At 48.3% G+C, this 26,375-nt stretch overlaps 4 protein-coding genes and 1 long non-coding RNA gene across 11 annotated transcripts in view; 1 reads left to right on the top strand and 4 right to left on the bottom strand.

Moving 5' to 3' along the window:
* Positions 1 to 80: 80 nt before the first annotated feature.
* LOC117188999 lies at positions 81 to 1,329 on the bottom strand. The gene is made up of 2 exons (XR_004473056.1): positions 508 to 1,329; positions 81 to 451 (listed from the first exon to the last, which is right to left on the bottom strand). It is a non-coding gene; the product is annotated as an uncharacterized LOC117188999 (long non-coding RNA).
* Positions 1,330 to 2,724: 1,395 nt separating this feature from the next.
* Positions 2,725 to 4,359, top strand: LOC108160563 (39S ribosomal protein L38, mitochondrial). Its single transcript, XM_017294642.2, has 5 exons — positions 2,725 to 2,904; positions 2,968 to 3,123; positions 3,197 to 3,557; positions 3,620 to 3,918; positions 3,981 to 4,359. Exons 1-5 carry the CDS (start codon positions 2,754 to 2,756, stop codon positions 4,265 to 4,267), a joined length of 1,254 nt encoding a protein of 417 aa, XP_017150131.1. The 5' UTR covers positions 2,725 to 2,753; the 3' UTR covers positions 4,268 to 4,359.
* On the bottom strand, positions 4,287 to 10,157 carry LOC108160542 (inositol polyphosphate-4-phosphatase type I A). Of its 2 annotated transcripts, none has more exons than XM_017294608.2 (9): positions 9,847 to 10,157; positions 9,449 to 9,573; positions 9,054 to 9,212; positions 8,715 to 8,990; positions 7,620 to 8,141; positions 7,003 to 7,552; positions 5,618 to 6,935; positions 4,817 to 5,550; positions 4,287 to 4,756 (listed from the first exon to the last, which is right to left on the bottom strand). In XM_017294608.2, exons 2-9 carry the CDS (start codon positions 9,564 to 9,566, stop codon positions 4,624 to 4,626), a joined length of 3,810 nt encoding a protein of 1,269 aa, XP_017150097.1. In that variant the 5' UTR covers positions 9,567 to 9,573; positions 9,847 to 10,157; the 3' UTR covers positions 4,287 to 4,623. The 2 variants fall into 2 exon arrangements, with proteins under 2 accessions (XP_017150097.1, XP_017150106.1); XM_017294617.2 differs by lacking the exon at positions 9,847 to 10,157 and adding an exon at positions 9,721 to 9,824.
* Positions 10,158 to 10,695: 538 nt separating this feature from the next.
* On the bottom strand, positions 10,696 to 14,042 carry LOC108160554 (F-box/LRR-repeat protein 4). The gene is made up of 9 exons (XM_017294630.2): positions 13,147 to 14,042; positions 12,965 to 13,058; positions 12,682 to 12,889; positions 11,985 to 12,608; positions 11,815 to 11,924; positions 11,423 to 11,753; positions 11,172 to 11,363; positions 11,039 to 11,108; positions 10,696 to 10,968 (listed from the first exon to the last, which is right to left on the bottom strand). The coding sequence occupies exons 1-9, from the start codon at positions 13,468 to 13,470 to the stop codon at positions 10,894 to 10,896; spliced, it is 2,028 nt and encodes a 675-aa protein (XP_017150119.1). The 5' UTR covers positions 13,471 to 14,042; the 3' UTR covers positions 10,696 to 10,893.
* A 6,120-nt stretch (positions 14,043 to 20,162) lies between these two features.
* LOC108154706 (neurogenic protein mastermind) overlaps positions 20,163 to 26,375 on the bottom strand; it is a 94,464-nt gene continuing 88,251 nt past the window's right edge. For 5 of the 6 annotated variants that reach the window (XM_017285069.2, XM_033394344.1, XM_033394367.1 and 2 more), the window contains 7 exons: positions 23,376 to 25,466; positions 22,547 to 23,275; positions 22,288 to 22,466; positions 21,189 to 21,381; positions 20,909 to 21,114; positions 20,601 to 20,820; positions 20,164 to 20,527 (listed from right to left, as the gene is read on the bottom strand). In XM_017285069.2, coding sequence (XP_017140558.1) covers positions 20,267 to 20,527; positions 20,601 to 20,820; positions 20,909 to 21,114; positions 21,189 to 21,381; positions 22,288 to 22,466; positions 22,547 to 23,275; positions 23,376 to 25,466 — 3,879 coding nt within the window. In that variant the 3' untranslated portion in view covers positions 20,164 to 20,266. Of the gene's footprint in view, positions 20,528 to 20,600; positions 20,821 to 20,908; positions 21,115 to 21,188; positions 21,382 to 22,287; positions 22,467 to 22,546; positions 23,276 to 23,375; positions 25,467 to 26,375 lie in introns of all 6 variants that reach the window. The other variant, XM_017285079.2, reaches the window with a different exon arrangement.

Below are 26,375 nucleotides of genomic sequence, written 5' to 3'. Positions count from 1 at the left end.
CCGCTGTTTGTGAACCGATCTGGGCGTGCCACGCCTTTTTGTAATCGGTATGGTTTCCCCAATACAGAAAACAGCAAGGATGATTTTCAATAACTTTATTGATCAAAACTTAGCTTAGTACAAATAAATAAACAAGTGGAAAACATTTGTATCTATCTTAAACCTAAGAACAACGATATCTATATAATATCTAGTATCTCGCGTAGCCTCTCCCTTGGTTGTCATTGTCAAAGTCCTTGTTGTCGATGGCCAGGTCGAAGGATGACGATGGCTTCTTACGTTCGGATCATGCAGGGGTGCGCATCTGTCCTGCTGGGATACGATTCTGTCTGGCTGGGATTGGAATCGGTCTATCTCGAATACGCCTCGGTAATGCTTGGATAGGACTCCTTTTGGCGGAGTAATTCTGATACGACTCGGTTTGTGGCAAAGCGAAGGGTACATAAGTCCTCTGTGAATCAAGATATATTTTAAAATATGTCCACAATTGTACACTGATTCACTTACCCGTTTTGAAGCTGTAGCCCATCGTTTGATTCGGCGGCGTATGAATGGGCGTCAGACCTGGCTTAGAGCCGAAGAGCCTGGGATCTAATCCAGAAAGTTCGCAGATTTCGTGTCGTGCATATCTCCTCCCTCTAAGATGGAAGGACCATTGCTGCTCAGATCTATGTCTATAACCTCCTAGTGGTTAACATCGATTGCCCTGACCGGCTTAGTAGGATGGGCTTGAGTGCGCCTGCCTGGAGCCTAAGCCCACCCAACCTTTGTGGTTAATCTCCACCAGACCAACTATGGCAACAATGGGCCCATCTTTTGGGCTTTTCGTCAGCACAGTGCGTTGCCAGCTGCGATGCGATTTGAGTTTTGCCAGGGGAAAGGAGCCATCAGACGGTTGATTCTAGAATTTTTCCTATTTCATGCATGATTTTGTAATTTTTTGTTATTTTTTAAGATAGAAATAAGTTAGATAAGGATTATTCTGATTCCGTTGTCGAATAATAAAATAAATAGATAAATACTATTATGTTTGATTGGGAAAAATATTCTGGATCCGAGATAAGGGCTCCATTGAATCGGGTGCACTTCTTTGATCACAGGAAGCCATCACACTGATCGGGCCACAAATAGCGGAGAAAACAATAATACAAACCTGGCTTGTTGTTGTTAATTGTTCTACAACAAAAATCTACCGATTTTTGTTATGGTGCAACAACAATCTTCAACTTGCGACAAAAATGCCGACATTTTCATATTTTCTTTGGCTATATCTCGATTATTTATGGACCGATCGGGGCGTGGCATGGCTCTGCATGATCGGGCGAGTCCTGCCAATCGACTGCAATCGGAAAAAGGGACATCCATTTTTCACGATTTTCGCAAAAAAACATGATGGTTACATCATTAAATTTGCCAAAAATCGGTGGAACGGATGTAACCATCATTAAATTTGCCAAAAATCGGCCTCATTTTCGTAGTCGAGATGTTGATGCCGTTCGACAGTCAGGACCCCGACTATCCTGGGAGAGTTGACCGATCACCGATCTGGCCTCATTTGTCTGTGATATAGCCTACCGAAGATTTGGATTTGCGTATCTTTAAAATACTGGTTTCTTCTGTACGCTATATCTCGACTATTTATGAACCGATCGGCGCGTGGCATGTCTTTCCGTGATCGGAAGAGTCCTGCCAATCGACTGCAATCAGAAAAAGGGACATACATTTTTTCACGATTTTCGCAAAAAATCATGATGGTTACATCATTAAATTTGCCAAAAATCGGACTAATTTTCGAAGTCGAGATGTTGATGCCGTTCGACAGTCAGGACCCCGACTATCCTGGGAGAGTTGACCGATCACCGATCTGGCCTCATTTGTCTGTGATATAGCCTACCGAAGATTTGGATTTGCGTATCTTTAAAATACTGGTTTCTTCTGTACGCTATATCTCGACTATTTATGGACCGATCGGCGCGTGGCATGTCTTTCCGTGATCGGAAGAGTCCTGCCAATCGACTGCAATCAGAAAAAGAGACATACATTTTTTCACGATTTTCGCAAAAAATCATGATGGTTACATCATTAAATTTGCCAAAAATCGGCCTCATTTTCGTAGTCGAGATGTTGATGCCGTTCGACAGTCAGGACCCCCACTATCCTGGGAGAGTTGACCGATCACCGATCTGGCCTCATTTGTCTGAGATATAGCCTACCGAAGATTTGGATTTGCGTATCTTTAAAATACTGGTTTCTTCTGTACGCTATATCTCGACTATTTATGGACCGATCGGCGCGTGGCATGTCTTTCCGTGATCGGAAGAGTCCTGCCAATCGACTGCAATCGGATAAAGGGACATCCATTTTTTCACGATTTTCGCAAACAATCATGATGGTTACATCATTAAATTTGCCAAAAATCGGCCTAATTTTCGAGATGTTGATGCCGTTCGACAGTCTGGATCCTCACGATCCTGGGAGAGTTGACCGATCACCGATCTGGCCTCATTTGTCTGAGATATAGCCTTCAGAAGATTGGACTGAGAGATCTATATAGCATAGCTAGTAATATTCGACGGAATATCATAAACGAGGAATATGTAAAATAGAACTTGAATTCGTCAGTATATTTACGGTATATTTTGAAAATGAGGCGGTATGTTTCGGTATATTTCTGAGGGTCGGACGGTATATCTTATCGATAAGTCCGCGGTCACCCTGTACCTCTTCTTCTTACAAAACTTATAAAACACACAATGTCTTTTAGCAATTTGTTAATGAAAAGCGGTCTTAACCATGGATTGCGAGGAACACCCGCCACGGTTGTGCTCATTAGCACGCGCCAGGGCCATAGGCTGCGTGGCAAGCCGCCCGGCGTGGCCCGTACGCTGGAACAACGTTTGCGGGGTAAGCCCTTTTCCTGATTTGTTGATGTAATCGCGCTGAAAAACTTACTTTCCCCACCCACAGAGGAGACTGTGACTGATCCTGAGGTGGTGGCCCGCATCAACATTGGGTTTCCACAGCTCAAGGAATCGCGCTCGGCCCAGCTAAAGACCCGCCTGGCGCATCTAAAGACGCAGCGGGCCAACAAACAACTGGAGCAACTGGCACGCAGCCAAAAGCGTAAGTAGCATCCAGCGACACTAGATCCTTATGTGTACCTGTCCTTTATGCCGTGCCGTATCGTGTCCTGCAGTGATCATCGATCTGGACAAAGTGCAGCAGACATATGTGCAGACGACCGGCCAGCACGATCTACGCCTGCTCGCAGATCATTATGGCATCTTTGAGCATCTGTATGGCAGCGCCTACTTTGTGCCCCGCGTGCCACTCAGCATAAGCTACGAGCTGGGCGGCGACACCCTCACACCAGTCTACAATGGTAATGTGATCAAGCCCGCGGAGGCGGCCAAGGCGCCACTCGTGAGCTTCGATGGTCAAATGGATCCCATTACGGGGAAGTCGGCGGCGGGGCAGGATAGCTACTGGACGTTGTTGGCCACCAATCCAGATGCCCATTACACCAATCCTTCAGCGGAGTGTCTGCATTGGTTCATGTAGGTATCCAGAGCCTTATCTGACATGGTTTCCCAATTGATGGTCCTCGTCTGCCTTGCAGTGCCAATATACCCAATGGCAGGGTGAGCGAAGGCCAGGTTCTAGCTGAATATCTGCCACCGTTTCCGCCCAAAGGCGTGGGCTATCAGCGCATGGTCTTTGTGCTGTACAAGCAGCAGGCTGCCATGGATCTTGGCTCTTACCAGCTGGCCTCCTCGGACTATAGCAATTTGGAAAAGCGCACATTCAGCACGCTGGAGTTTTATCGCCAGCATCAGGAGCAGTTGACGCCGGCAGGGCTGGCCTTCTATCAAACCAACTGGGATGAGTCGCTGACGGAGTTCTATCACGATGTTTTGAGTGCGTTCTTACACAGAGATTCTACTCCTGCATTTGGTTTATAATGGATTCTTTTACTGCAGATCTAAAGGAGCCGGTCTATGAGTACGATTTCCCCAAACCGTATCTTGCTGATCAGAAATTCTTTCCACTGAAACAGCCCTTCAATCTGTACATGGACAAGCATCGCGACGAGAAGCAGCTGAACAAGGAATACCTGCAGCGCAAGCTGGCCAAGTCGCATCCCTTCGATGGGCCCGCCAAGCCGCTACGCTTTCCCAATGCCCATCCCATCAAGGATGTGCCCTCCTGGCTGAAAACAGAGATACGCAAACAGCGACTGGGCACTGGCCGCATACAGGATTACTAGAAGAAAGCTCCAATCTGCATTTTTTTAAGTGTTATATTTGTTAACAAGTTCGCTTTCTTTTATTTACTGGAAGTACATGAGTCGATAAAGTACACGGTTGCCTTCCCTTCTTTTCGCGTCTACCAACTACGTGGGGGATTGGGATTCTAGATTCTAAATAAATACGTCGACTGGGGGTATTGGTTAAGGCGTAAGGGGGGAATCGTGTGATGCGTTTAACAATTGTCTGTCGAATGTGATAATTTAATTAGTTTCCTTTTCAAGAATTGGTTTTGTTAATTGTCGGTTAAATTTTTTTTTTCGATTTTTTTGGCACAGTTTTTTCTATACGTTGGCGTCTGTCCAGTTCCAGTGGACTAGGTCTGAGCCTTGCCATAGCTGCCAACTGGCGGCCTATACATGGCCGGCAGAAAGGGCACCTGCGTCCAATGGAAGGCATACTTGCGTGTGCCAATATTCTTCAGGACGTTGTCCATTCGTGTGCCCTCGCTGGACCAAATAACAAACGGAATATAATTTAATTTAAGCAAGTTTTAGGGCAGGACTTACCTTCTCATGGTGCTCAGGGCGTACGGCACGTGCTTGGCCGGCAGCTGAAATTCACGTACCAGCACTCGACACTGCTCCAGGGTGACGGCCATCCCGGTTCGATCCTTGGCACTCTTGCAGGAGGTGAAACGCAGGCCATCCATCAGACGGCAGGCATCCTCGGCCAAATGGAGAATCTTTACATTCTTGGAGAGATTCGCGCGGAGCTGCTGCTCCATGAAGCCCAGGAGTGACTGCAGCGACTCGCCAGCGTCCACAGAGCCTAGGCCCAGCTTGCGATACCGCCCGTAGTACTGGCTGAGCCTCAGATAGTTGTCCCAATTGGAGCGATGTTGCTCCCGGGTCTGGCCCACCGTCTCGGCATAGGTGGCCTTGCCATTGATGCCGATGTTGAAGAATACGGGCGTGATCTTGAACGAAATGGAGGTGCCGTTGCCGGGCAGCGAGTGCTCTGGCACTGGCAGCTGCACTTCCAGAGCCTGACGCGATCCTGTGATGCGTGGCATCGGCGCCAGCGTGGCCTCGCCCTGAGCGCGCACCAGCTGAAAGCTGACGGCCGACAGATCCTCAATGGCAATGCACATGTCGCTCCACATGTCCGCCTCGTTGCCGAAGAGCGTCAACAGGCCCTCAAAGTAGGCCAGCGGCCCCAGATCCCTGAGCATCACCAGATAGGCCATGTCCAGCTCGCTGCCCCAAAGGCGCAGCATCAAAGAGCTAACCAGAGCCGTCAGCTGTGGGGGAGAGAGCAAGGATTATTTTACTATAAATTCCCATTTGGCGGTGGATCCCCACTCTTACCGCCTGAGAGAAGCAGACATCGCGGCGATACATGATGCTCGCCTGCAGACGATTGCAGCGCACATCCTGCTGCAGCCGTTGGACCGAGTGCATCAGGCGGGCCGTCTTCAGCAGCCTGTCCATGGCATGCCGCAGCTTGCGCATGCTGGGACGCAGCTCGGCGGCCCAGTCTGTGGTCAGCGATAGGTCCAATCCGTCTGTGAATTTGTTGCCCTTCTTGACGGCAGCCGAACCTGAGGATCCTGCTGCTGCTGCTGGCAGGGGCTTAAGGTCCAGTTCCATCTGCGGTGTGGGCTTTTCGGGTGCCGAAATCACATCGGGTGCCGGCGCCTGCTGCTGCTGTGGGGCCACGGCAAAGCCCTCGCGCTTCATCGGCGGCTTGGGATGACGCAGTCGGATGGCCGGGCTGTCGCGACGGCCACAGAAGAACTTCAACTTGCACTCCAGGCACATCACACTCGCCTCGATGTTCAGCTGGGTGAGATCCAGGGGCTCCGGCTCCTCCGTGGGCCGGTAATAGTTGGCCGAGGGCGAGGAGCTCATCAGCTTGGTGTCGAGGAATCCTGCGGGCGGCTGTGGATTGTGGACTGTGCTCCTCATCTCATCCAGATCGATCAGCTGCAGTGCAGCGGGAATGGGAGTCGGTTCGGGCTGTAGATGGGGATGTGGAAGTGGCTGTGGCTGGGCATGCCATGCCAGTGGCAGCGACTGATATGTGGCCTCCGCCTCGGCCAGGGCATCCTTTTCAGTACGCAGTCCATCCGCGCCCTGCTCTAGGCTACGCAGATGCTCGTTGTAGCACTTGACCACGTGCTGCAGCGAGTCAATGGCACGAATGTCCAGGGAGCTGGAGGGCGAGCTGTTGCTCGGATGCCAGCTATTGGAGCGCATCAGCGGCGGTTGACCCCGGGGCCACAGATCAGGCGGGGCCACCACCGGCGTGGCAAAGTCCTCCAGCTCTGGGGACTTCAATTCCAGGGCCGTCAGCTGTTGGGTTATCTTTCGGAATGGGGACATTGGTTCCATCAGTACATTCTCCGGCTCCTCGATGATGCGATGCTGTTCGATAAAGTCCACCGCCTCCTTGACAATGCTCGGCTCCCAGATGTTCAGCAAAGTGCGGGTCTTGGACACCATCTGGTCGCACAGGGGCATCATGTCGGTGACGCAGCGGCGGCTGGCCAGCTGCAGGAGCTGGGACATCAGTTCGACGATCTCCTTGCGCAGCTGCTTGGTGGCTTGGACGGCATCGTTGGCTGCCTGCACCTTGCAGGCATTGCTCTGCTCCAACTTCCACGACTTGCTCTCCTGCAGGAGTCTGTCAACAAAACAAAGGGATATGGTTAGTGACTCCTTCGAGAATCCACTGCGATGCAATCTCTCACTTGATCAATCCGCCGCACTGTCGACCCTTGGCATCGTGTCGCGTGAAGGCGCCCACAGTCACTATGTCTAGGAACCCGCGCCGCTGCAGGGTGTCGTTCTGGGCCCACATTCGTTGCACGTGCAGATTGACAGGCAGAAACTCCAGCGACTCGTCCGTCTTCACCGACGACCGTTTGAAGAAGACCCCATCGCGGGCCAATTGCTGGATATTCTGCTTGGCCTGCGAGTAGTCCTTGAGCAGGCGCAAATGCTCTTCGAGCAGATTCATCTGGCGCCAGCGCCACTCACCGCTCAGCTCGCCCATGCCCGAGATCTCCTGCAGCAGCTCCTTCTCGCGCTGTATCCAGATGGAGAGCAGCTGCTGGGGCAACACGCAGCACAGACGCGACTCCAGCAGCGTCTCCTGCACGCTGATGTCCGCTCCGAGCGAGGAATGCAATCGATATGTGTGCAAGCGGGGCTTGGCGCAGACCTTCTGCAGGCCGCATTGCTGCGGCACAAACAGGCGCACGCCAAGCTTCGGTGGCAGCGATTGAGTGCGACGATGGGCTGGTGGACCCGAGAGAAAGGTGCATAAATCTCTGGCGACATGTCCTTCGGTTCGTTAAGCACTTACCTCGCCTGCCGCTACCGCTGCCGCTGCTCCCTGCAGCCGTTTCAAAAAGTTGTGTGCTGGAACGGGGGGGCGGCGCCAAGCCGTTGCCCGCCGCTTGGCCCGGTTCCACGGCTGCCTCCGGTGACCACGAAACAAGAGTAATGAAGCCGCATTCGCCACGCGGCGAACCCACGGGCAGACGCAGTCGCGTGGTGTCCTGTATGACGCCCAGGGCCACCTCGGCATGGCCCAGGGGCACCGACGTCAGCGTCATGCGCTCGCGCACATCGTGGACACTGAAACGCAGACGCGTGGAGGCAGTGAACCCGGCGCTGCGCTGGAAACGCATCGTGGCCAGGAACTGCGGCGTGCGTGTACCCTCCTGGAGCTCCGTGCGGGCATGCTCGCGCCAGAGGCAATCCTCCCCTGGCTGCAGCACCGAGCAGACAACACGCGGATTGGGATCACGCCCGAAGGTGTCTACCGGCAGGCTATCACAGGACAAGGCCGTCTCGCAGATGGGCAGCTCCGAGAGGTCCAGTTCTGGAAGGAGAAGCAGATCAGAACAGATCAGAGCCGAGCAGACTGGAACGCTTGGAATAAGAAACGAAACGAAAAGAAACGAAAAACAAAAAAAACAAACTCGTTTCCGTTTTAAATTCAAAAATAAAATTCAATTTTATTCCAAGAATAAAACCCATTTCCAGTGCGAGATCGATCTCCTTGCAACCCAACCACCAATCGCCCGTTAAATTTACAAATACAGTTATACAAAGATATATACAATGGAAGCGACATGGTCTTGGAATGGAATGGAATGACGATGGGCTTTCTTTCGTGTGTGTTTGTGTTTGCGTAACGGAAATGCAAATGAGATTTATGTGTGCGATTGCGAGTGTGAGTGTGAGTGCGAGTGAGTAGGATACAGCTCTCTGTTTCAAAGAGAGACGGATGGAGAGAGCGAGTGCGAGAGAGTGGGCCAGTGCGAGTGAGACACAGAGTGAATTTTGTTAACTAAAAAAACAAACTGAAACATAAACAATAACAACATCCACATCCACATTATTTGGTTTTTTTCTCTTCGTTTTTGTTTTTGTTAGAACTGTATAAGATCACCTTCAAAGGGCGGTGCTACTTCCACGGGAGGAGAGTCCCCCGCTGTCTCCTGCTGCTGATGCTGCTGGATCGTTGCGGGTGGCACTGGCACACCCAAATCAATATTATTGCCCATGGCCAGAGGTAGCTGCCTGCTCTTGACCACAATCTGCTCCTTCAGCTGGTTGATCAGCAGATTCAGCGCCTCGTTGGACGCCTGCTCAATGCTGTTTACCCAGGCCAGGCGCTCGGCCGACGAGTAGCTGATGAAACGCTCCGATGGGCTGTCTTTGAAGTCTATAATACACAACAGATTAGCAAGAGAATTCACATAGACCGCACGTAGCAAGCATCACTCACCTAAATCGAATATATAGCCCTCCAGGTCGCAGTCTTCATTCTGAATGCGGGCTCGACAGTTCTCCAGAACCAGGACACCCGATACTGGGGATTTGGGATCCTTGTCCTTTAGGCAAAACAGCAGATTGCCGCGCAGCTTGCACCAGCGTTCGACTCTGACTGTGGGAAGGGAGAATGGAATTGTGCATATAAGCAGAGTGCTTGGACAGGACTTGGACTTATCGGTCCAGCAGTGTGCATGGGTGTGTGTCTGTGTCAGTGTCAGTGTGTATGGCATGAGCATTTGCTTTTGCATGTTCATGTGCATGGCATGTGATCAGGGCTAAAAATACGTGGGATATGTTTTGGGTGATTAACCGCTTATCTGCTACGCTACCTCTGGCATGTACACGTACCTTCACTGCGCCACAGGAATCCCTCCTGGCGATCCGTAACGATGAGCAGGCCCTCCTTGTCGAACTTGGTTGACGGACTGGTGGCCAAGGCGTTCAGCTCCGACTTGTTAAAGCGCATGGCGACACTGTAAAGGCAAATATGGGGAAACTATTGAACGGAAGCTCAAACGGCAAGCAAATTCCCGGCACGCCCCACTGTACGAGCGGCGTTGGGGGCAAGGGCCCACGGTCGTATGTGGGGGGTAAGCGAATTAATAATTTAACCAAATTACACGCTCAAGAAAGTGTACGTGTGCCCACTGGAGTGAAGATGGTGGGGCGGGTCGGGGCTGTGCGCAAGATGGGCGAGGACGTTGGGTGGGCGGTGGGCTAAAGCAGCAAATGGTACACATACACACCTCCTCTCCTCTCTCTGCCTTTTTTTTTGTTATTGCTGCCGTTGGCTGCACAGCTGGCGGCGTCGACGTCGGCTCCTGCTCTCGGTTAATGTGCTGAGTCATTCGATTGTCAGTCAATATCTTCTAATTTTGGTTATTTTTACTATTTATTGGACTAATATATTGATAAACTTTAGATAAACGAGCTGCGTTTTGGCTTCATTTTCCAAAATTATCGACAAGAACTACACCCTTACTACACGGTAACTACTCATTTTATACATAATGGGAGGAAAAAGAGTGTATGTACAACAGCCAAAACGGTGCAGAAAATGCAAACGCATGCAAGAAGAAATCCACCCCATTTGCCCAATATACCTTGGAGACGAAAAGCCGATTCTGTCTTCAAGGTATGTTGTCCTCACTCGCGAGGTGAGGTTTGTACGAAGCTTGCAGTTTGCCTTGGCTGTTTTTGCCACTTGTGCATACCCTCTTTTACAGCCCATTCAAAATTACGACTCATTTTTTCGTTGCAGAAAAATTAGCGAGATAAAGTTTTAAAATTTTTGCTGAGAACAGTGTGTCTTATCTCCATAAAATACGGTCTGACCTTCAGGAATATACCGATGGATATATTATTGTTGGTTTTACTGAAAAACCTACTCCTAATATCGATAAAGTCGATACCAATAAAACAGCAAAAAAACCGTTATTGTTGCGCTCAACTTAATCGAACCTTAACTTTTTGTTCCATGTTCTAATAAATATTAAACAGTATATTAATAGATTTTATAAAATTTCCCACAGGTTTGTTTTGTTTTTTGTTAACTTAATCGAACCTTAACTTTTTGTTCCATGTTCTAATAAATATTAAACAGTATATTAATAGATTTTATAAAATTTCCCACAGGTTTGTTTTGTTTTTTGTTTTAAACAATATTAAAAGGTACAATTTTACTAGGAACGGAAAAGAGAGAGTGCCGCACACACATAGAAATTGCACATCCATTATTTATAATAGCTACAAGATATAGCCATGGTGGCTTCACTCTCGTTTCCTGCGATCACCTATCTAGTATCGAAGATGCGGCTGCTCTTGATATCTACCTTAAACTGTCTCGACCATTCCGCCAGTACATCGAACTGCGAAACAAAGAAATTAATTAATTAAATAGTTTGGGAAGGATGGAAGTTCAGGTATTAAGCTCCCTACCTCACGCTCCATAATGTTTTCGCAAAAACTCAGATCCAGCAGCTGCAGCTTGGGGCAATGAACCAGAATGCTGAAAGAAATAAAGCTGCAATTGGTATTTGTGCTCGTGGCGAATCGAGAGTATGAAACCCACTCGTAGATACGTTCGTGCGTTATATTCAGTATCCCCATGAGATCCAATTGCTCCAGGTTTTTGCCCAGCGTGGCAATGTGTATGAGATCCCGCTCAGTGGTGCCCCGCACCGCCGACAGAAATAGCTTCCTCAGCTTGGGACAGTTGGACAGCAACTGAAACAAGCCATCTCCCAGCGATGCCTCACGCAGGCTATAAGCAGAATACACATGAACAGATGCATAAGTAATGCCGAAAGCATTAGAACATACCACCAGCCCAGATCGAGCTCCTCCAACTGAGAACAGCGTGATATGGCTAAAAGTCCTCGGGCCGACAGAAAGTGCGCCTTCCACAGATCCAGCGATACAAGCTGTGTGTTGTACGTGGCCAGGTGATCGGCCACATCGTCCATATTCACCGACACACCGCAGAAGGCTAGATTCAGATGCTTAAGCTTGCGATTGCCCTCGAGCATGCTGAGCAGCAGCTCTGTATCGAAGGCCGTTTGGAAGAGATCAAGACGCTCCAGGTTCTTGAGATTTGCCAGACAGGAGAAGTTTAATAGCGGCGGATCAGTGGCACAATTACGCAGGCTCAACTCTGACAAAAGAACATACAAAACCAATGAGACCAGACCCAAGAGAAAATCCAAGCGACATACCAATCAGATTATCACAGACTATGCCCACATTCTCAATGCAGCTGGCGTTTAGAAATTTACAAGAGTTTAGCCGCAGGTGGGTAAGATTATCGCCTCGCTGGGTCAGAAATCTGTAAAGAACTCCATAAGAAGAATAAGATTTTAATACATCTCCAAAAGCAAGGACTCACTTTTTGAATTCGGTGGGTGAAATTTCGTTGGAGCCACCACACCAGGAGAGATCCAGTTTGCGCAGCATGGTGGTCCGGCGGGCCAAAGTGCACAGGAGCTCCGAGCTAGCCACTAGCCAATAGGGCTTCAGGTTGAGCTCGGCGTAGAGCAGCGGATGCGTCGAGATGTCGTAGAAGGTGCGCGACACGCGGCCCACGCGAAACAGTGACTTAAGGTCCAGGTAGCTGAGTATTTTCAAGATGATCTCAAACGGCAGATCCGTCAGACACATGCCAGGCGGCACTGCCTCTGCGGCTGAGGCAGAGGCTGAGGCCAGAGGATCCTCGAGGCGGTTGTCCATCATAAATTTGCCAAGATCATTGCTGATGAATTCGTGCAGGCTGGTGTCACTTTTCTCCCTGAAGTTCGGCTTGAATTCCAGTGACTGCAGCTTGCAGGTGATGGATCCGGCCATCTGGCCACTGGCCATCTTCGAAAGCGGCGAGAGGGACTTGTTGGCGCGTGCCTGCTCCCCCAGAATGCTTTGAATAAGACGACCCGAGACTGTGCGTCCGCACAGCATGATGGCATCGATTTCCGTGTAGTAATTGAGCCGGCTGTGGTTGAAATCAATGCGTATCGTTCTGTTCGGGTCAAAGGAATCGAGAGTTAGTGGGGATGCCAAGCCCACAATTGGGTACACGATTCAGGCCCTACTTTGTTATCATGGTGGTCTTTTTCAGCGTCGGCGCAAAGCGTCGCGAATTGCGTGGCGTTGGTGCGGTCAGATCGGTGTCCAAGGCCTCCCAGAGGCAGGTCCAGTGCTTGGTCAAACCATAAGCCCAGATGCGTATCACAGCCCCAGGATTGAATGTCTCAAAAATGGCCACCTCCGTGGGCACCACATAATCCTCAAAGTAGACCACTGCAGCAGGAAGATAACCAAATATTGTACCTGCCACCAAGCCTTAAATGGAGGAGTTAGGAGATCTGATCTTACCAATGTAATCGTGTGTAGCCAATTTGGGTAGATTCTGCGGCTGAATCTCTCGCGTGGCAGATGGTGCCAGTTGCCACCAGTCACCGTAGGTGCGCTGTGGAGAGAAGCATTTGCCGGTTAACACACTTGAGGGGTGTGGCACACAGCGGGTGGCACACGGGTGGCATACGGGTGGCACTCACCATGGTGAAGGTCTCTGGGTAGTCGCCGTAGTTGGGGAATTTCGATGGCCTGCCAATCACATTGGCCGCCGTATACGAGATGCTATACTCGATGCCATATTGCGAGCTAAAATCCAGCACACCAAGGACAAACTGCTCGATATAGTAGCCTTGATCCTCCACTTGGTCTGGCTGCATTTTGCTGCCGCAACCAAACCAGCCACTGAGCTCACGCTGGCGCTGCATTAGCATGGTCGAGAAATCGATCTGGGCATCGAGTTCAGTGTCGCTGGAGCTGGAGGTGGAGGTGGAAGCGGAGTCTTGGGCGAGGGCCAGCAGGGACATAGTAGCACTGGCCAGAAGGCCTTGGCCGAAGGTCAGTCTCAACGTATCGTTCGACAGCAGCGACAGCGACCGTCTTTCTCCCTCAACGTTCCAGGGCAGACGTTGGGCATAACCCAGCCAGAATCGTCGTGGCTCCTCCTGCTCCACAAGGTTGGGCCTCCAGCTGAATGGCCCAAGGGAAATTAGCGCCGCGGTCCTTGTAAATACGCTGTCCTTGCCCTTGAGACGGCTGCTGTGGCCAGTTTGTTCACGTTGCAGGGCCAGACCTTAATGTGATTGGAAAGACGTCGTAGTGTTCCTCTTTGTCGCTGTTCGCTGATAATCCAATTAGACATTCCAATTGCAAAGTCCTCTTTGCAATTTATTTCCTGTTGTTTTCGGGAGGCGGCAAAAGTCTTGTTTTTCCATATGCTTGCCGCTAATTATGCCACTTCCCTGGAAGTGTTTGTGCTTGTGAAGACTTTTGCTACAATAACAATTGGTAGGCTTTTATTTTTAAACAACTGTTTTTATTAACAATTTTTTGACTATAAACAAAAAAAGGTCAAAGCATAAAACGTAATGTGCACGGAATGAAACGTAAGTGTGTACGGAATGAAACGTAAGTGGGTAACTACACATTTTGCTACATATCAACTACATATTAATGTAAAAAACGTTAAGTAGTTTCAAAGTTCAACAGCACTGATACTATCGATAGTCACTAGAGCTGCGCCCGAAGTTTGAAAGTGGTTCTATACCCTAATAAAACGAAACTCAAAAGATGGATTATATACACCATTACATACTAATATACCGTAAATATACCTTCTACTCAATAATATACCCTAAATGGCCACGTTGCTTGTTTTTTCATTGATTTCAGTATTATTATTGGATCTATCGATACCAGATACCTTATCATTTTCAAAATATACCGTAAATCCGCCCATGAAAAAAGGCCTTCGATGTGTATTTCCACCGCCTCCTCTGCTCTGACAGCACGCCCATACGATATCAAGCGATAGCTTAACAGCTTTCGAAGTAGAGTGAGCGGATCAGTTTTGGTTCTCCCACTGGTTCTAGATGTTCGGAGTCACCTACACTGGTTCTAGAAGTTCCGTTTTGTGGCGCCGCTCATACTAGTTCCAGCGGTGGTTCATCGTTAATTTGAAATAAAAAGGCAATATTTTCGTAGTTTCTGACGCCCATTAAAACCCTCCAAGAAATCCTTCCACTCCCACTCAGAATTTCACAATCATTTTAGTATTTTTTTATTTTCAATGTTTCGTCTTTTGTTTTTTTTTTTTTGTTTTTTTTTCGGTTTTTGCTTTTTGTTCTCTTTTGTTTTGTTTTGTTTTCGTTTCTTTTCTCTTTTGTTGGGAAATTAATTAATTTATTACTTTTTTATGTTTTACTTATTGATTTAGTATCTTCCACATCCGCTCTCTCTTTCTCTCTCTCTCAGTTGCTCTCGTTTTCCGCCTCGACACACCATCCTTCCTTCGCGCTTTCTTTTGCTTGCCCTCCCTCTCCTTCTCTACATATTTGAGTTTCCTTCGATTCCCATGGGTCCTGGTGTGGTATGGCGGTGGTGGTTGTTGGGGGGAGGGGGGAGAGTGGGAGTTGGAGTTTTCGGGTGGGATGGGAGCCGGAAGCAGGGAGCAGAGGCGGTGGCGGTAGCGGTGGCGGTGGCTTTTGGGGGAGGGGTTCCTGTTCTGAATGCATTCTTCTTTCTCCTTTCGTATCTCCCCTTCCTTTTCATTTTTTTGTTTAAATAATTTTTTAGCATAACTATTAAATAATTTTTTTATATATAATATACTATATACATATGTATATGCATACATATGTATATATACATACATATATATGTATATTCGCTTTTTGTTATTTGCTTTTCATGTTTCTCTGCTCTTTTGTTTTCCGCTTCTCTTCGGTTCAATTAAAGTTTTTTTTTTTTTTTTTGCTTTATATAATTATTATCATAATTATTATTTAATAAATTACTCAACAAATAATTCAATTGGTTTTCTGTTTTCTTTTATCTATTCATCCCCCCGTGTTTCTCCTCCAGTGATGCTGCTGCTGCTCCTGCTCTTTTTTCCTTGTTCCCTCTGCCTCCCGCCCGACCTTTGCTTGCCTTTCGTTTCGTTTCCTTTGCTTTGTCTTTGCTTTTGCTTTAAGTATATTTATTTTGATTCGTTTAGTACTATTTAAACACTTAGTAGGTATTTAATTTTTTAAGCTTATGCCTTTTTCTCTTTCTGTCCGAAGCAAAAAACAAAAAACTCAAAAATATATACCATATACCATGGCGGGGGCGAGTGGGAAGGAAATTTCAAACAAAAAAAACATCTGTTTTAAGGTTCTATTTTTTCAAACATTTTGCTTGTTTATTTTGTTTCTCTGGTTCTGTTTCTCCGTCTCTCTGCTACTCATTTGCTTCTTCCTTTTGTTGTGTTTATGTGAGTGTGTGTGTTTGTGTGTATGTGTCTGGATTGGCTGTGTGCCGGGCCTCGAACGGATCGAAGCCGTCAAAGAAGAGTCGAGTCGATCCGTGGTAATAAAAAATAATGATAATGGTACGCCATATGCAATAATAATCATAATAATAATAATAATAGTCGCATTTTAAATATGTATCATTTATAATTTAAAAATGTGCATTTTACAAATATATTATATAGATAGATTCGCGCTCTCTTCCACTCCACAAGTTCCTGCTTACCCTCCTGCTCCTCCTCCTCCTCCTCCATCATCTTATCTGATCTTCTCCTCACTCTCTCTCTGTCTCTACAAATAAAATCAACACTCACACGCATGCAGTCATCAATCATTAATCATCAGCTAAAAGCTAATGCCAACACAATCGTTTTACACAATCGGAAACAAATATCGGCCATTATATAGTAGTCATCATATCGTTATCGCATTTGGGGCAACAAAAAAAAAAGACTTACAAACTGATTGATTGGCTAAAATTAAAGGAAAGTACGTACATTACATATACAAATCGGTTCTGAAATGGTATTTCTGGTTTTTGCCTTTGCAGCTTCTTCTCTCCTTCTCATTCTGCTTCTCTTACTCTTTCTTCTCTGTCACCTTCTCTGTAGAACTTCTTCTTCGTCTACATATTGTTTCTTTGTTTTTTTTTTTGTTTCTTCTGCTTTTTCAGCTTTTCCTCGTTTAGTTTTAATTTTAATTAGGCATAAATTATTTATATAAATATTTACAATTCATTTTTTGATACTTTGTTTTTTAGGGAGTTTTTGTTTTGCTTCTTGTTGCAGCATCTTCTGTTTTCGGCTTTCCGCTTTCGGTTTTCCGTTTTCTGTGTTCTGTTTTGCTGCTCCTCGCTTCTCTCCCTGCTATCCTTCGCCTCTGTTCTCTCCTCTCACACAATATTTTATATTCACTTTAGCGCTTTTTAAAACTAATTTTCTCTTTCAGCTCTCTTTTTGGATATCATCCTTTATTTCGCTTTCGTTGCTTTTGGGCAAACAAAAAATGTACTTCGTGGAAAGAAAGGCTTTCTCTTTTTCCCACCTCACTTCTCCCTAGTTTTCACTGTGTGTGCATGTGTGTGTGTGTCTGTGTGTGTGGGGGGAGGGGGGGCGTTTATACACCCGATACTCAACGAGCATGGGGATATATGTAGGTAGGTATTATTTTTTTTGTCTGGCTTTAGGCAGATCTCATATCGGTTTTACATACATATAGATCTATATATTATTGAAACATTTAGCTTGGTAGTTTTTTGTTGTTGTTTTTTTTTGCTGTTTTTATATAATTTTTTTCTTTTATATATAGTATAATTCTATTAATATGCCTTGGATATTAATATTTAATACAATTTTACGCATAGTGCATTACAAATACGGTTTAAAATTAAAAAAAAAAAAACACATTTATATATATATATATATATATATACATATATATATATATAATTTGTTTTGTATCATATATATATAATTTTTTAATAAAAACTATTACATTAGTTTATGATTTAATTATAAGTATAATTTTTACTTCAGATCGTGTTCACACTTTTCTTAATTTTTCCCTTCTTTCTGTTCCCCCCGGTTAGCCCCCTCATCTTCTGTCTACCGTGGCCTTGAAAGTTTCTGCTCTGTCCCTCTCCGATTTCCCATTTCTCCTCTTTCTGTGGCCCATCCCATGTAAAACTCCCAAACAGCAACAAAAACTAAGAATGGATTTTATCTGTGTATGTATTTTGTTGTTTCCTTATCCTGCCTTTCTTGAAACGGTATTTACTGTTTTTGTTGTTGTTTTTTGGAATTGCATTCGATTTCGGATTCTGTTTCGGTTCTGCCGGGAGGAGGGGATATCTCTATATACAATATGTATATGGCATATGATGGATGAATGGATGGATGGTTAATAGAGGTGTGTGGTGTGTGGTGTATGGTGTATGGTGTATGGCAAGTGTTGTGTGCGAGTGTGGGATTTGCTCGATTAAATCAAATTCATTTCGGATTTTGATACAAAACAAACAAGAATATTATTTGTGGGTCGAAAAAGGCGAAAGGTGAAAACCCTATACATCCACAATTTTGGCAATTAATCATTAATTAAGGTCGAAGGGCTGTGTTAGTGTGTGTGTTAGAGATTTTAAAATAGGCATTTAATCCATAGATTTTAAAAGTTAAATATGGTTACGATACGGTTAGGTTATGTTAGGGTTTAAGGCGCATTAAAACAGTCTGCGATGTCGACGATGTCGGTGTGTGTGGGCCGTGCAGTGTCCTGTTCTGTGTGTTATGTGATAATGTTTGATGGTAGAACAAACAAACAAAACCCAAAAAACAATGCAATCACTTGTCCGTCTACTCTCCTCCTTTTTGCTCTGGTATTCTTATCTCTTCTCCACTTTCCTTTCACCTTCTTCTTCTTCGGCTTATTCGCCTTCGATACTGTTGGGCTTTAGCCCATGCTAATTTTCTATTTTCTTTTCATTATGGGGGGGGGGGGGGGAGGGGCTGTTTGTTGTGTTTTTTTTTACGTGTGTATGTGTATCATTTATCGTTATTATTTTGTAATACAAAGAAAAAATTGTCAACTCTCACGCGTTTCTCTTGGGAATATCGTTCGACTTCTGTTTCTCCGCTTCGCTTTTTTCTCAGTGTGTTTGTGTGTGTGTGTTTTGGATGCCACCCTACTTACTAATTTACAGTTATTATTAGCTTTTCTTTAGCTTTTATTATATAGTAATTATTCTGCTTGGTATTTTTATAGTTAACAAAAAAAAAGTGTGTTTATAGCAGCCTTTATAAACAATTTCATCGCAAGCATTTTGCTTGTCTCTCTCTCTCTCTTTCTCGCTCTCTCTCTCTCTCTTTCTCTCTCGCTTCCCCTTGCTCTTCATTTACTTCTCTTTTCGCATTGTTTGCTCCGTTCCTGTGCTCTCCTGCTCTGCTCCTTCTTCTATTTTTGGCCAAGACTTTGCTTTGCTTTGCTTCGCTTTCTCCTTCTCTCCTGCTCTTTTTTGCTCTCTTTTGTCGGTTCATGCTGCTTTATTTCCATTCCTTTCCTTCCCTTTCTTTTGTTTTGTTTTTGCTTTACGCTTGTTTATCACATTTAATATATATATATATATATATTCACGTATATATATATATATATTTATATATAGTTTCTTTATTTTAAGTTTTTGTTTTTGTTTTTGCTTTCGCATTTTGCAGTTGTTTTTTGTTTTTGTTTGCGACTTGCTCTGGAAATATTCCTCGAAAGGATGAACTGAACTGAACTGAACCCTCCTCCTCCTCCTCCTCCTCCTCCTCATCCCTCTCTGGCTGTTGTTCCTGTGGTCCATCCTCCGGTTTCTATTCTGCTTTTTCTTCTATATATATACATATATATATATATATATTTAGTAATAGTTTCTCCATCGCAGCAGCAGCAACAACAAAGCATTGCATTGGCAGTGTGACGCACACCAGCAGCAGCCTCTCTTCTCCTACTCCTCTCGCCGGTTCCTTTAGAGCAGCTCTTGCTGCAGCAGCAGCATCTGTTGTTGCTGCTGCAACTGGGCCTGCTGCTGCAACTGCTGCTGCTGCCATCGCTTGTATTTTCCTTGATAGGCGCGCGGTGATGTCGCCTCCGCTCCGGTACTTGCGCCCATGCCCGTACTCGTGCCCGTACCGGTGCCCGTGCCCGTGCACGTTGTCGTGCTCATCAATCCCAGTCCTAGGCCCATTCCCGTTGTCATCGATGTGGATGTGCATGTGGCATTGGCCACCACTGACATGGCGGCAGCCATGGCGGGAAGAGTTTGCTTTGTTGTGTTTGTGGTGTAGTGGCCGCCGCATCCGCCCGCATCCATCACAGTCTCATAGCAATAGGCCGCCGCGTCGAGCAGCGAAGCCGCATAGTTGCTGCTGCTACAGTTTAGTAGCTGATGATGTTGTTGTTGGTGATGTTGTTGTTGTTGTTGATGATGGAGTTGTTGTTGTTGTTGTTGTTGATTCTGATGTTGCTGATGCTGATTATGGAGATGGTTGTGGCTGTGGCTGTGGCTGTGGTGATGCTGATGATGGTGCTGTAGTTGTAGTTGTAGTTGTAGTGTATTTCCTACTGGTATTACTGGTGCTAGTGCTGCTAGTGAATGTTGCTGCTGCTGTTGTTGTTGTTGTTGATTCTGCTGCTGTTGCTGTTGCAGTTGCAGCTGTTGCAACTGTTGCTGCTGTTGCTGCTGATGTTGTTGTTGTTGTTGTTGTTGTTGTTGTTGTGCGACTGTGGCTGCTGCGGCGGCGGCGGCGAATTATGAATTGGAATTGCGTTTAGTTGGCAGCTAGGATGAGCTGGACTGATTCATGTTGCCAAACATGTGGGCTGAGAACGAGGTCTGGCCGGTTGAATTGGCCTGCGATGTCGATGACTGTTGCTGCTGTTGCTGCTGCTGCTGTTGTTGCTGCTGCTGCGCCTGCTGCTGCTGATTGAGTGATCCCCTGCCATGCTTCGGTATCGGTGGCTGGATATACTCGTGTCTTGCCAATGCAAACACATCCATGCGATCCTCTTTACGATACGCCAAACATCCACGTATGAAGCTCTAAGGGAGAGAATATAGAATAAAGTATAGAGTATAGGGGATATTAAATATGCTATGCTCGTCAAGCGCATACCTTTGCCTCATTCGAAACAGTTGGCTTATTGGAGAACTGCACTTCGGTGGCTTTCAGTATGGTATTCTCCTCCAGGATGGTGGCCTGCGACTGATTATGCCCGAATGGCTTCTTTCCGTACAGACACTGATAGAATATCACACCAACACTCCATACATCAACTTTTGATGAGATTTTAGGTGGATTTTTGCCAACGACAAAGCATTCGGGTGGCAAATACCTAAACACAAACACAACAAGATACAGGATAGAAATGAGAATTCGAATCAATTGAGAATAGAAGCTAGAAAGCAAGCAAGAGTACGTACCAATAGGTTCCCGCTCCCTGGGAGGTTAGATCCATGCCATGATCTGGATTATAGTTCTCGTCATCCATCACCTTGGACAGGCCAAAGTCGGTGATCTTGATCTCGCCACAGACATTACCTTCGGTCAGTAGTATATTGCCGGGCTTCAGATCGTAATGGATGACCGGTGGCTTAATCTCATTCAGATACTTGAGTGCAGATACAACCTACGAGACAAAAAATGCACCTCAAGCACTGTCCACTCCAAAACGCTACACGCCATGCTTTGCCTTCTACTCACCTGCATTATTATCGAGCGCGCTTCACGCTCGGGTATAGTCTTATGTTGCTTCAGATAAAAGTCCAGATCGTGGCCATCGCAGTACTCGAGTACGGTGCAAAAGGAATTCGCATCGATCTCGAACACATCATAGAGCTTCACGACGCGAGGATGATCCAGTGCCTTGTGGATGTTGTATTCCCGCAGGGCGTGTCTGATTAACGCAAGGATGCAGAGATGCAGAGATTGAGATGAATGGGGAAATTAACAGAAACGAGACGAGACATTAGTATACAGATATGGCCTGTAAATGGTATACACCCTTGCCCCCGCCCCCACCCAAAAAATGAATTCTTCTAATTCTGTTCCCCTTTCACTTATGGGAACTTCTTATGCTTATGTTTCACAGCAAATCAAATCCTTCCCGCAGTATTCCTCTAGACTCTGAAACTATCGAAAACCGGAAAGTACCCTCCAAAGCAGTCTCCCAGAACGGGGAGTCTCTAAACATCTACGCCGCCTTCGTCGGGGGGCAACAGTACGCCTCCTGGAGGTGTGACGAGGTGGTTGGGGACATGGGTTTTGCATCTAATCCTTCAACAATCCTCTAACGCAGATTTATCAAGAGTCCTTCGTCCGTCCTTGTGCCAGTCTGGAAAGTCTTGCTTTTGATCTATCCCCGAATATTCATCATGTTTCCTCTCTCTTGACAAATCAAATAAAAGCATCCCAATATTCCACCGTTCTCCACAATTTTTGGCCGTTACTCGAGTCCCATCGATGGATGCCCTTTGATAAAGTTTGCTTTCCTTCTGGAACGGACATACACAATGGATCGAAGCTGGACAGAAGGCCTCCTCCTTAACGCCCGCAGCTTCGGGGGCGGCCGAAATCATTGCAGGAGGAGCCCACGTCTGATCGGAGTCTGGCCAGCTGAATCTACTCGTATCTACATATCTATACTGCTTTTCTTTTCTCCTATTGCTATTCTTGCAGGCATTCCGCCGCTGCTTGCAAGCCTCTCCTGCCCTGCTCTGTGCTCTGTGCTCTTCTCGGTCTCTTCTGCTTGGCTCTCTCGCGCGTGAGGCCTTGCCTTGCCACTCACTCTCTCACTACTCACTTGATATAATTAGCTTTCTTATCCTCCTTCCAATCCTTGTTTAATTGGTGCACCTTACATGCGACATAGCGTTGCTCCTTGAGGTCGAAGGCCTTGTGCACCTCGGAGAAGCCGCCCTTGCCCAGCAGCATCAACAGCAGATATCGATCGTTCAGCACGGGATGATTGTTGAAGCGGGACTGCAGGAGAAACAGGGAAGAGACTCGTTAGACAGGAACCAGAGAGGAGCCAAAGAGAGAGAAGGAACAACCCCAGTTACCTGATCCTCGTTGAGAATCCGCTTGAGTTCACGTATGTGAAGGTTACGCTCCCGCTCGAGCTTCTCCATCTCCAGCTGCAGATCGGCGTCCTCCTTTTTGAGGGCGTTCTGTCGCAGCTTGAGGATCTCATCGTATTCGTAGTACTCCTGCGCTGTGTAGGCCCCCGAGACGGGATCGGGCTTGAGGAACGTCCCCGAATCGGAACAGCTGCCGCTGTCGTTGCCCCCAAGGCCGCCTCCGCCGCCGCGGTCCGAGAGGCGATCACCCACGCCGCTATTGCCGCCGACATTGCCGCCAGACCCGCCACCGCCGTTGTGCAGGAGCTGTGCCTGGTTGGCCTGCGTCGAATTGGAGCGCGAGAGGCCGCGTCCGCTGCCGCCGCCACCTCCGCCGCCGCCGACACCACCGGCACCGGAGCCACCGAGAGCGCCCGAGTTTTGGCCACCCATTCCGCTGTCAACGCTGCCAGCGGCACCGCCACCGCCACCGAGGCGATCAGTGCCGCCTGGGCCACCGCCGCCCGTGAGCTGGGAGGAATCATTGGAATTGGAATTCTGCTGCTGCTGGTTGTTCTGGTTGCTGTTCTGGTTGTTCCGCTTGCGTCCGGACTCCGCCGGACGCTTCTTCATCAGCTGCTTCTTCTGGCGGTCGATCTCTTCGCGCTCGGCGGTGATCTCCTCCTGCCGTCGGCTCAGCTCCTGGAACGCATAACCGTCCGTCCAGTTCTCCTGCAGGGAGAAAAGAGGAGGAAGAGGGAGAGAGAGAGAGAGAGAGAGGGCATTAGAAACTGAAGAAGGGATCACTTGACGCGGGAGGGGGAATACTCACCTGGAATGTGGCGCCCACACGCTGTGTAACAAACTGTCCCAGCCGCAGGCGATTCTGCATGCACTTCTGGCGCGCCTCCTTCTTCTCGATGCTGCTCTTCTCCTTCAGCAGCTTCTTCACGACATCGATGCACTTGGCAATGTGCGACTTGTGCTGGTCGATCGTCTTCTGGTTACCCAGTATCTGGCACTTCTGCTCGTCCGACAGTCTTGTCATCTCGTCCAGCTTCACCTTCCCGGTCTCGTGCTCCGCCTCCCGCTCCTGCATCTCGTGCAGCGACACCTCCGTCTGCGTTGCCTTGCTGTACGTGATCGTGGCGGGCATTGGCAGTGGCGGTGGCAAGGGCGGACCCACGCCCACACTAACGCCCACGCCCATACCGCCGACGCCCAGAGAGCTGAGCTGGTGGGGATGTGAGGCCACAACGGCCACTCCGCCGGGCCCGCTGGCCGTCGATGTGGCGGGCGGCCCGAGCTGCTGCTGTTGCTGCTGTTGGGTTTGGGCCGACTGCGACTGCGTCTGGATGAGGGGCGGCTGGATGGAGGCCAGACTGAGGGCATGCCCCAGGCCGACGACCACGTGCGAAGGAACCATTTGATTGGAAGTCTGTGGCTGCTGCTGCTGCTGGCGTTGCTGCTGCTGTTGCTGCTGCTTGCCGGAGTTGACGTAGTGGAAGTCCGCTCCGGTCTGCTGCTGCTGCTGCACTTGGCTGGGCGCCACCTGCGTCTGTGGACTAGCGGGATACAGGGAGTATGCGCTGCTCGTTTGCACCTGGCTGGTCTGCACCTGCACCTGGACACTGGAGGCGGGCACTCCTCCCGAGGCAACGGACACTGTCGGCTGTTGCTGTTGGGTGGTCTGCTGTTGCTGCTGCTGCTGGGCGGATGAGGGTGACTTGCTGCCGGTGTGGGTGCCGCGTAGGGTCGCCGAATTGCCGCCCGCTCCAACACCCACTCCACCGACTCCAACGCCAACGCCCACGCCCACTCCTACGCCCACTCCAACGCCCGACTGCTGCTTGTTGAAGTAGTCGTTGATCTTCTTGTTGTCGCTGCCGGTGAGCATGAGGCGCGCACTCTTGCCGCCCGCTCCTGTGCCAGAGCTGGAGCTGCCACCGCCGACGCCGGCTCCACTGGAGACGCCTCCGGCGCCGCCCGAAACGCCCGTCCCACTGAGGCGCTCGCCGAGACCGAGGCTCATGGTCACCTTGGGCATATCACGAAAGGGCAGGGACTTGCCCTTCAGGCCTCCCCCCAGCCCGCTGCTGTTGTTCACGGCTCCGCCCGAACCACCGCCGCCGCCCGCACCACTCGCATCCTCCGCATTGTGCAGCATCTTCCGTTTGCGCTTTCGCTCGGCTGGCGTGCGCGGCTTCACCGGCGTGGTGGTCGCCGTCGCCGTCGTTATGTACATGTCATTGGCTCCACCAACGCCGCCAACGCCACCAACGCCACCGTTGTTCGAGTGCTGCATCCCTAGGGTCGGTGGAAAACTGGGGCACTGCGGCACCGACATACCGATGCCCGCCGCCGCCGCCGCCGCTGCTGCCGCTGCCGCTGCTGCGGCTCCTGCTCCTCCGGCCAGAATATCGTTAACATCCTTCTCGCTGTGCGAGGAGCCAGTGCTCATATTCGAGTCGGGATTGCTGCTGCCCCCAGCCGCTGCTACCGCTGCCACCTGATGTTGCTGCTGGTGTTGCTGGTGCAGGCTCAACGATTGCTGGTGGAAATGCTGCTGCTGCTGTTGTTGCTGTTGCTGCTGGTGCAGCTGGTGTGGGGGCAGCAGTTGATGCTGATGCTTCTGGAGGATCTGTAGGTGTGGCTGCGACAGTATCTGCTGCTGTTGCTGCTGCTGCTGGGGATTCTGTTGCTCCTGTTGCGTCTGCTGTTGCTGTTGCGAGCTGTGATGATTGGCAAAGTGCTGCTGCTGCTGTTGCTGGGGAGGAGCCTGCTGTTGCTGTACCTGTGGGGCCTGCTGCTGCTGCTGCTGCAGCTGCTGTTGGGGCTGCTGCTGCGGCTGCTGGTTGGGATGATGGTGGCTTAGGGTCGAAGTGTTCTGTGGGGCCATCTGCAATTGCGCGCCAGCGGACATCTGCAAGAGATTAAAGAGCATTGCATTACATTACATATTCGGAAAGGCAAACACAATAAACGACAACAACGATATTAAAATAAATACAATAAAAAAACACTTAATTATAGTACAAATAATTTGCACAATCGATCGAAATCTTTCATTTTCTTTGTGCCTATCGATAGAGAGGGGAGAGATGATGATGATGGAGAGATCCAAACTCGCACTCTGCCACCCAACACTGCGCTTTGCAACACTGCCCACCAGTCGGGCTGCTGCGGGCTTTTGTTTTGATCTGCTGGTTCGCGGAGAGAGAGCGCTGCCACCGCACACTGAATTCCCAACAGGGTGGCAACCCCCAGCAGCAGCAGCAGCCCAAAAGGAAAATGTGCAAAATAAGCGAATGAGAGACAGAGAGAGAGAGAGATGGAGAGAGCGAATGTTTTTGTGAGGCGGCATGCGAGAGAGCGAGAGAGACCACAATGCAATGGATGATGGGCCGAGTGAGTGTCAGTGTGCCCGTCTATGGATGTGTGTGTGTTCGTTTGCGCCCGTGTAATGTTTTATCAAAAAGCAAAGGCGCAAAGACAATGAAAACCACACACTCACACACACACACACAAAAACCCATAAAACGAAAACCGAAAATTAGACGTGTGGAAAAACTTAAGTCGAGAAAAATGAGAAAATGGCTACCCGCAAAGCAAAAAATAAAAAGAATGTTTTCATTTAATTAAATTCACAATTTAATCTTCACAATGTTTTGCTTTTTTCCCACTGATTTTTGCATTTGTTTAAACACACTAGTTTTTTCTCTCTTTATAAACTCTCACACACACACACTCTCTCTCTCTCTCTACCCCTTTTTCTCTCTTTTTATTTTTGTTTCTGTAGTTTTTTTCGTTGGATTTTGCCTTTTTTTTTTTT

This window comes from Drosophila miranda, chromosome XL (genome assembly GCF_003369915.1).
Source record: "Drosophila miranda strain MSH22 chromosome XL, D.miranda_PacBio2.1, whole genome shotgun sequence".
Classification (NCBI taxonomy): Eukaryota; Metazoa; Arthropoda; class Insecta; order Diptera; family Drosophilidae; genus Drosophila; species Drosophila miranda.
This window is presented reverse-complemented; position numbering and strand designations above follow the sequence as displayed.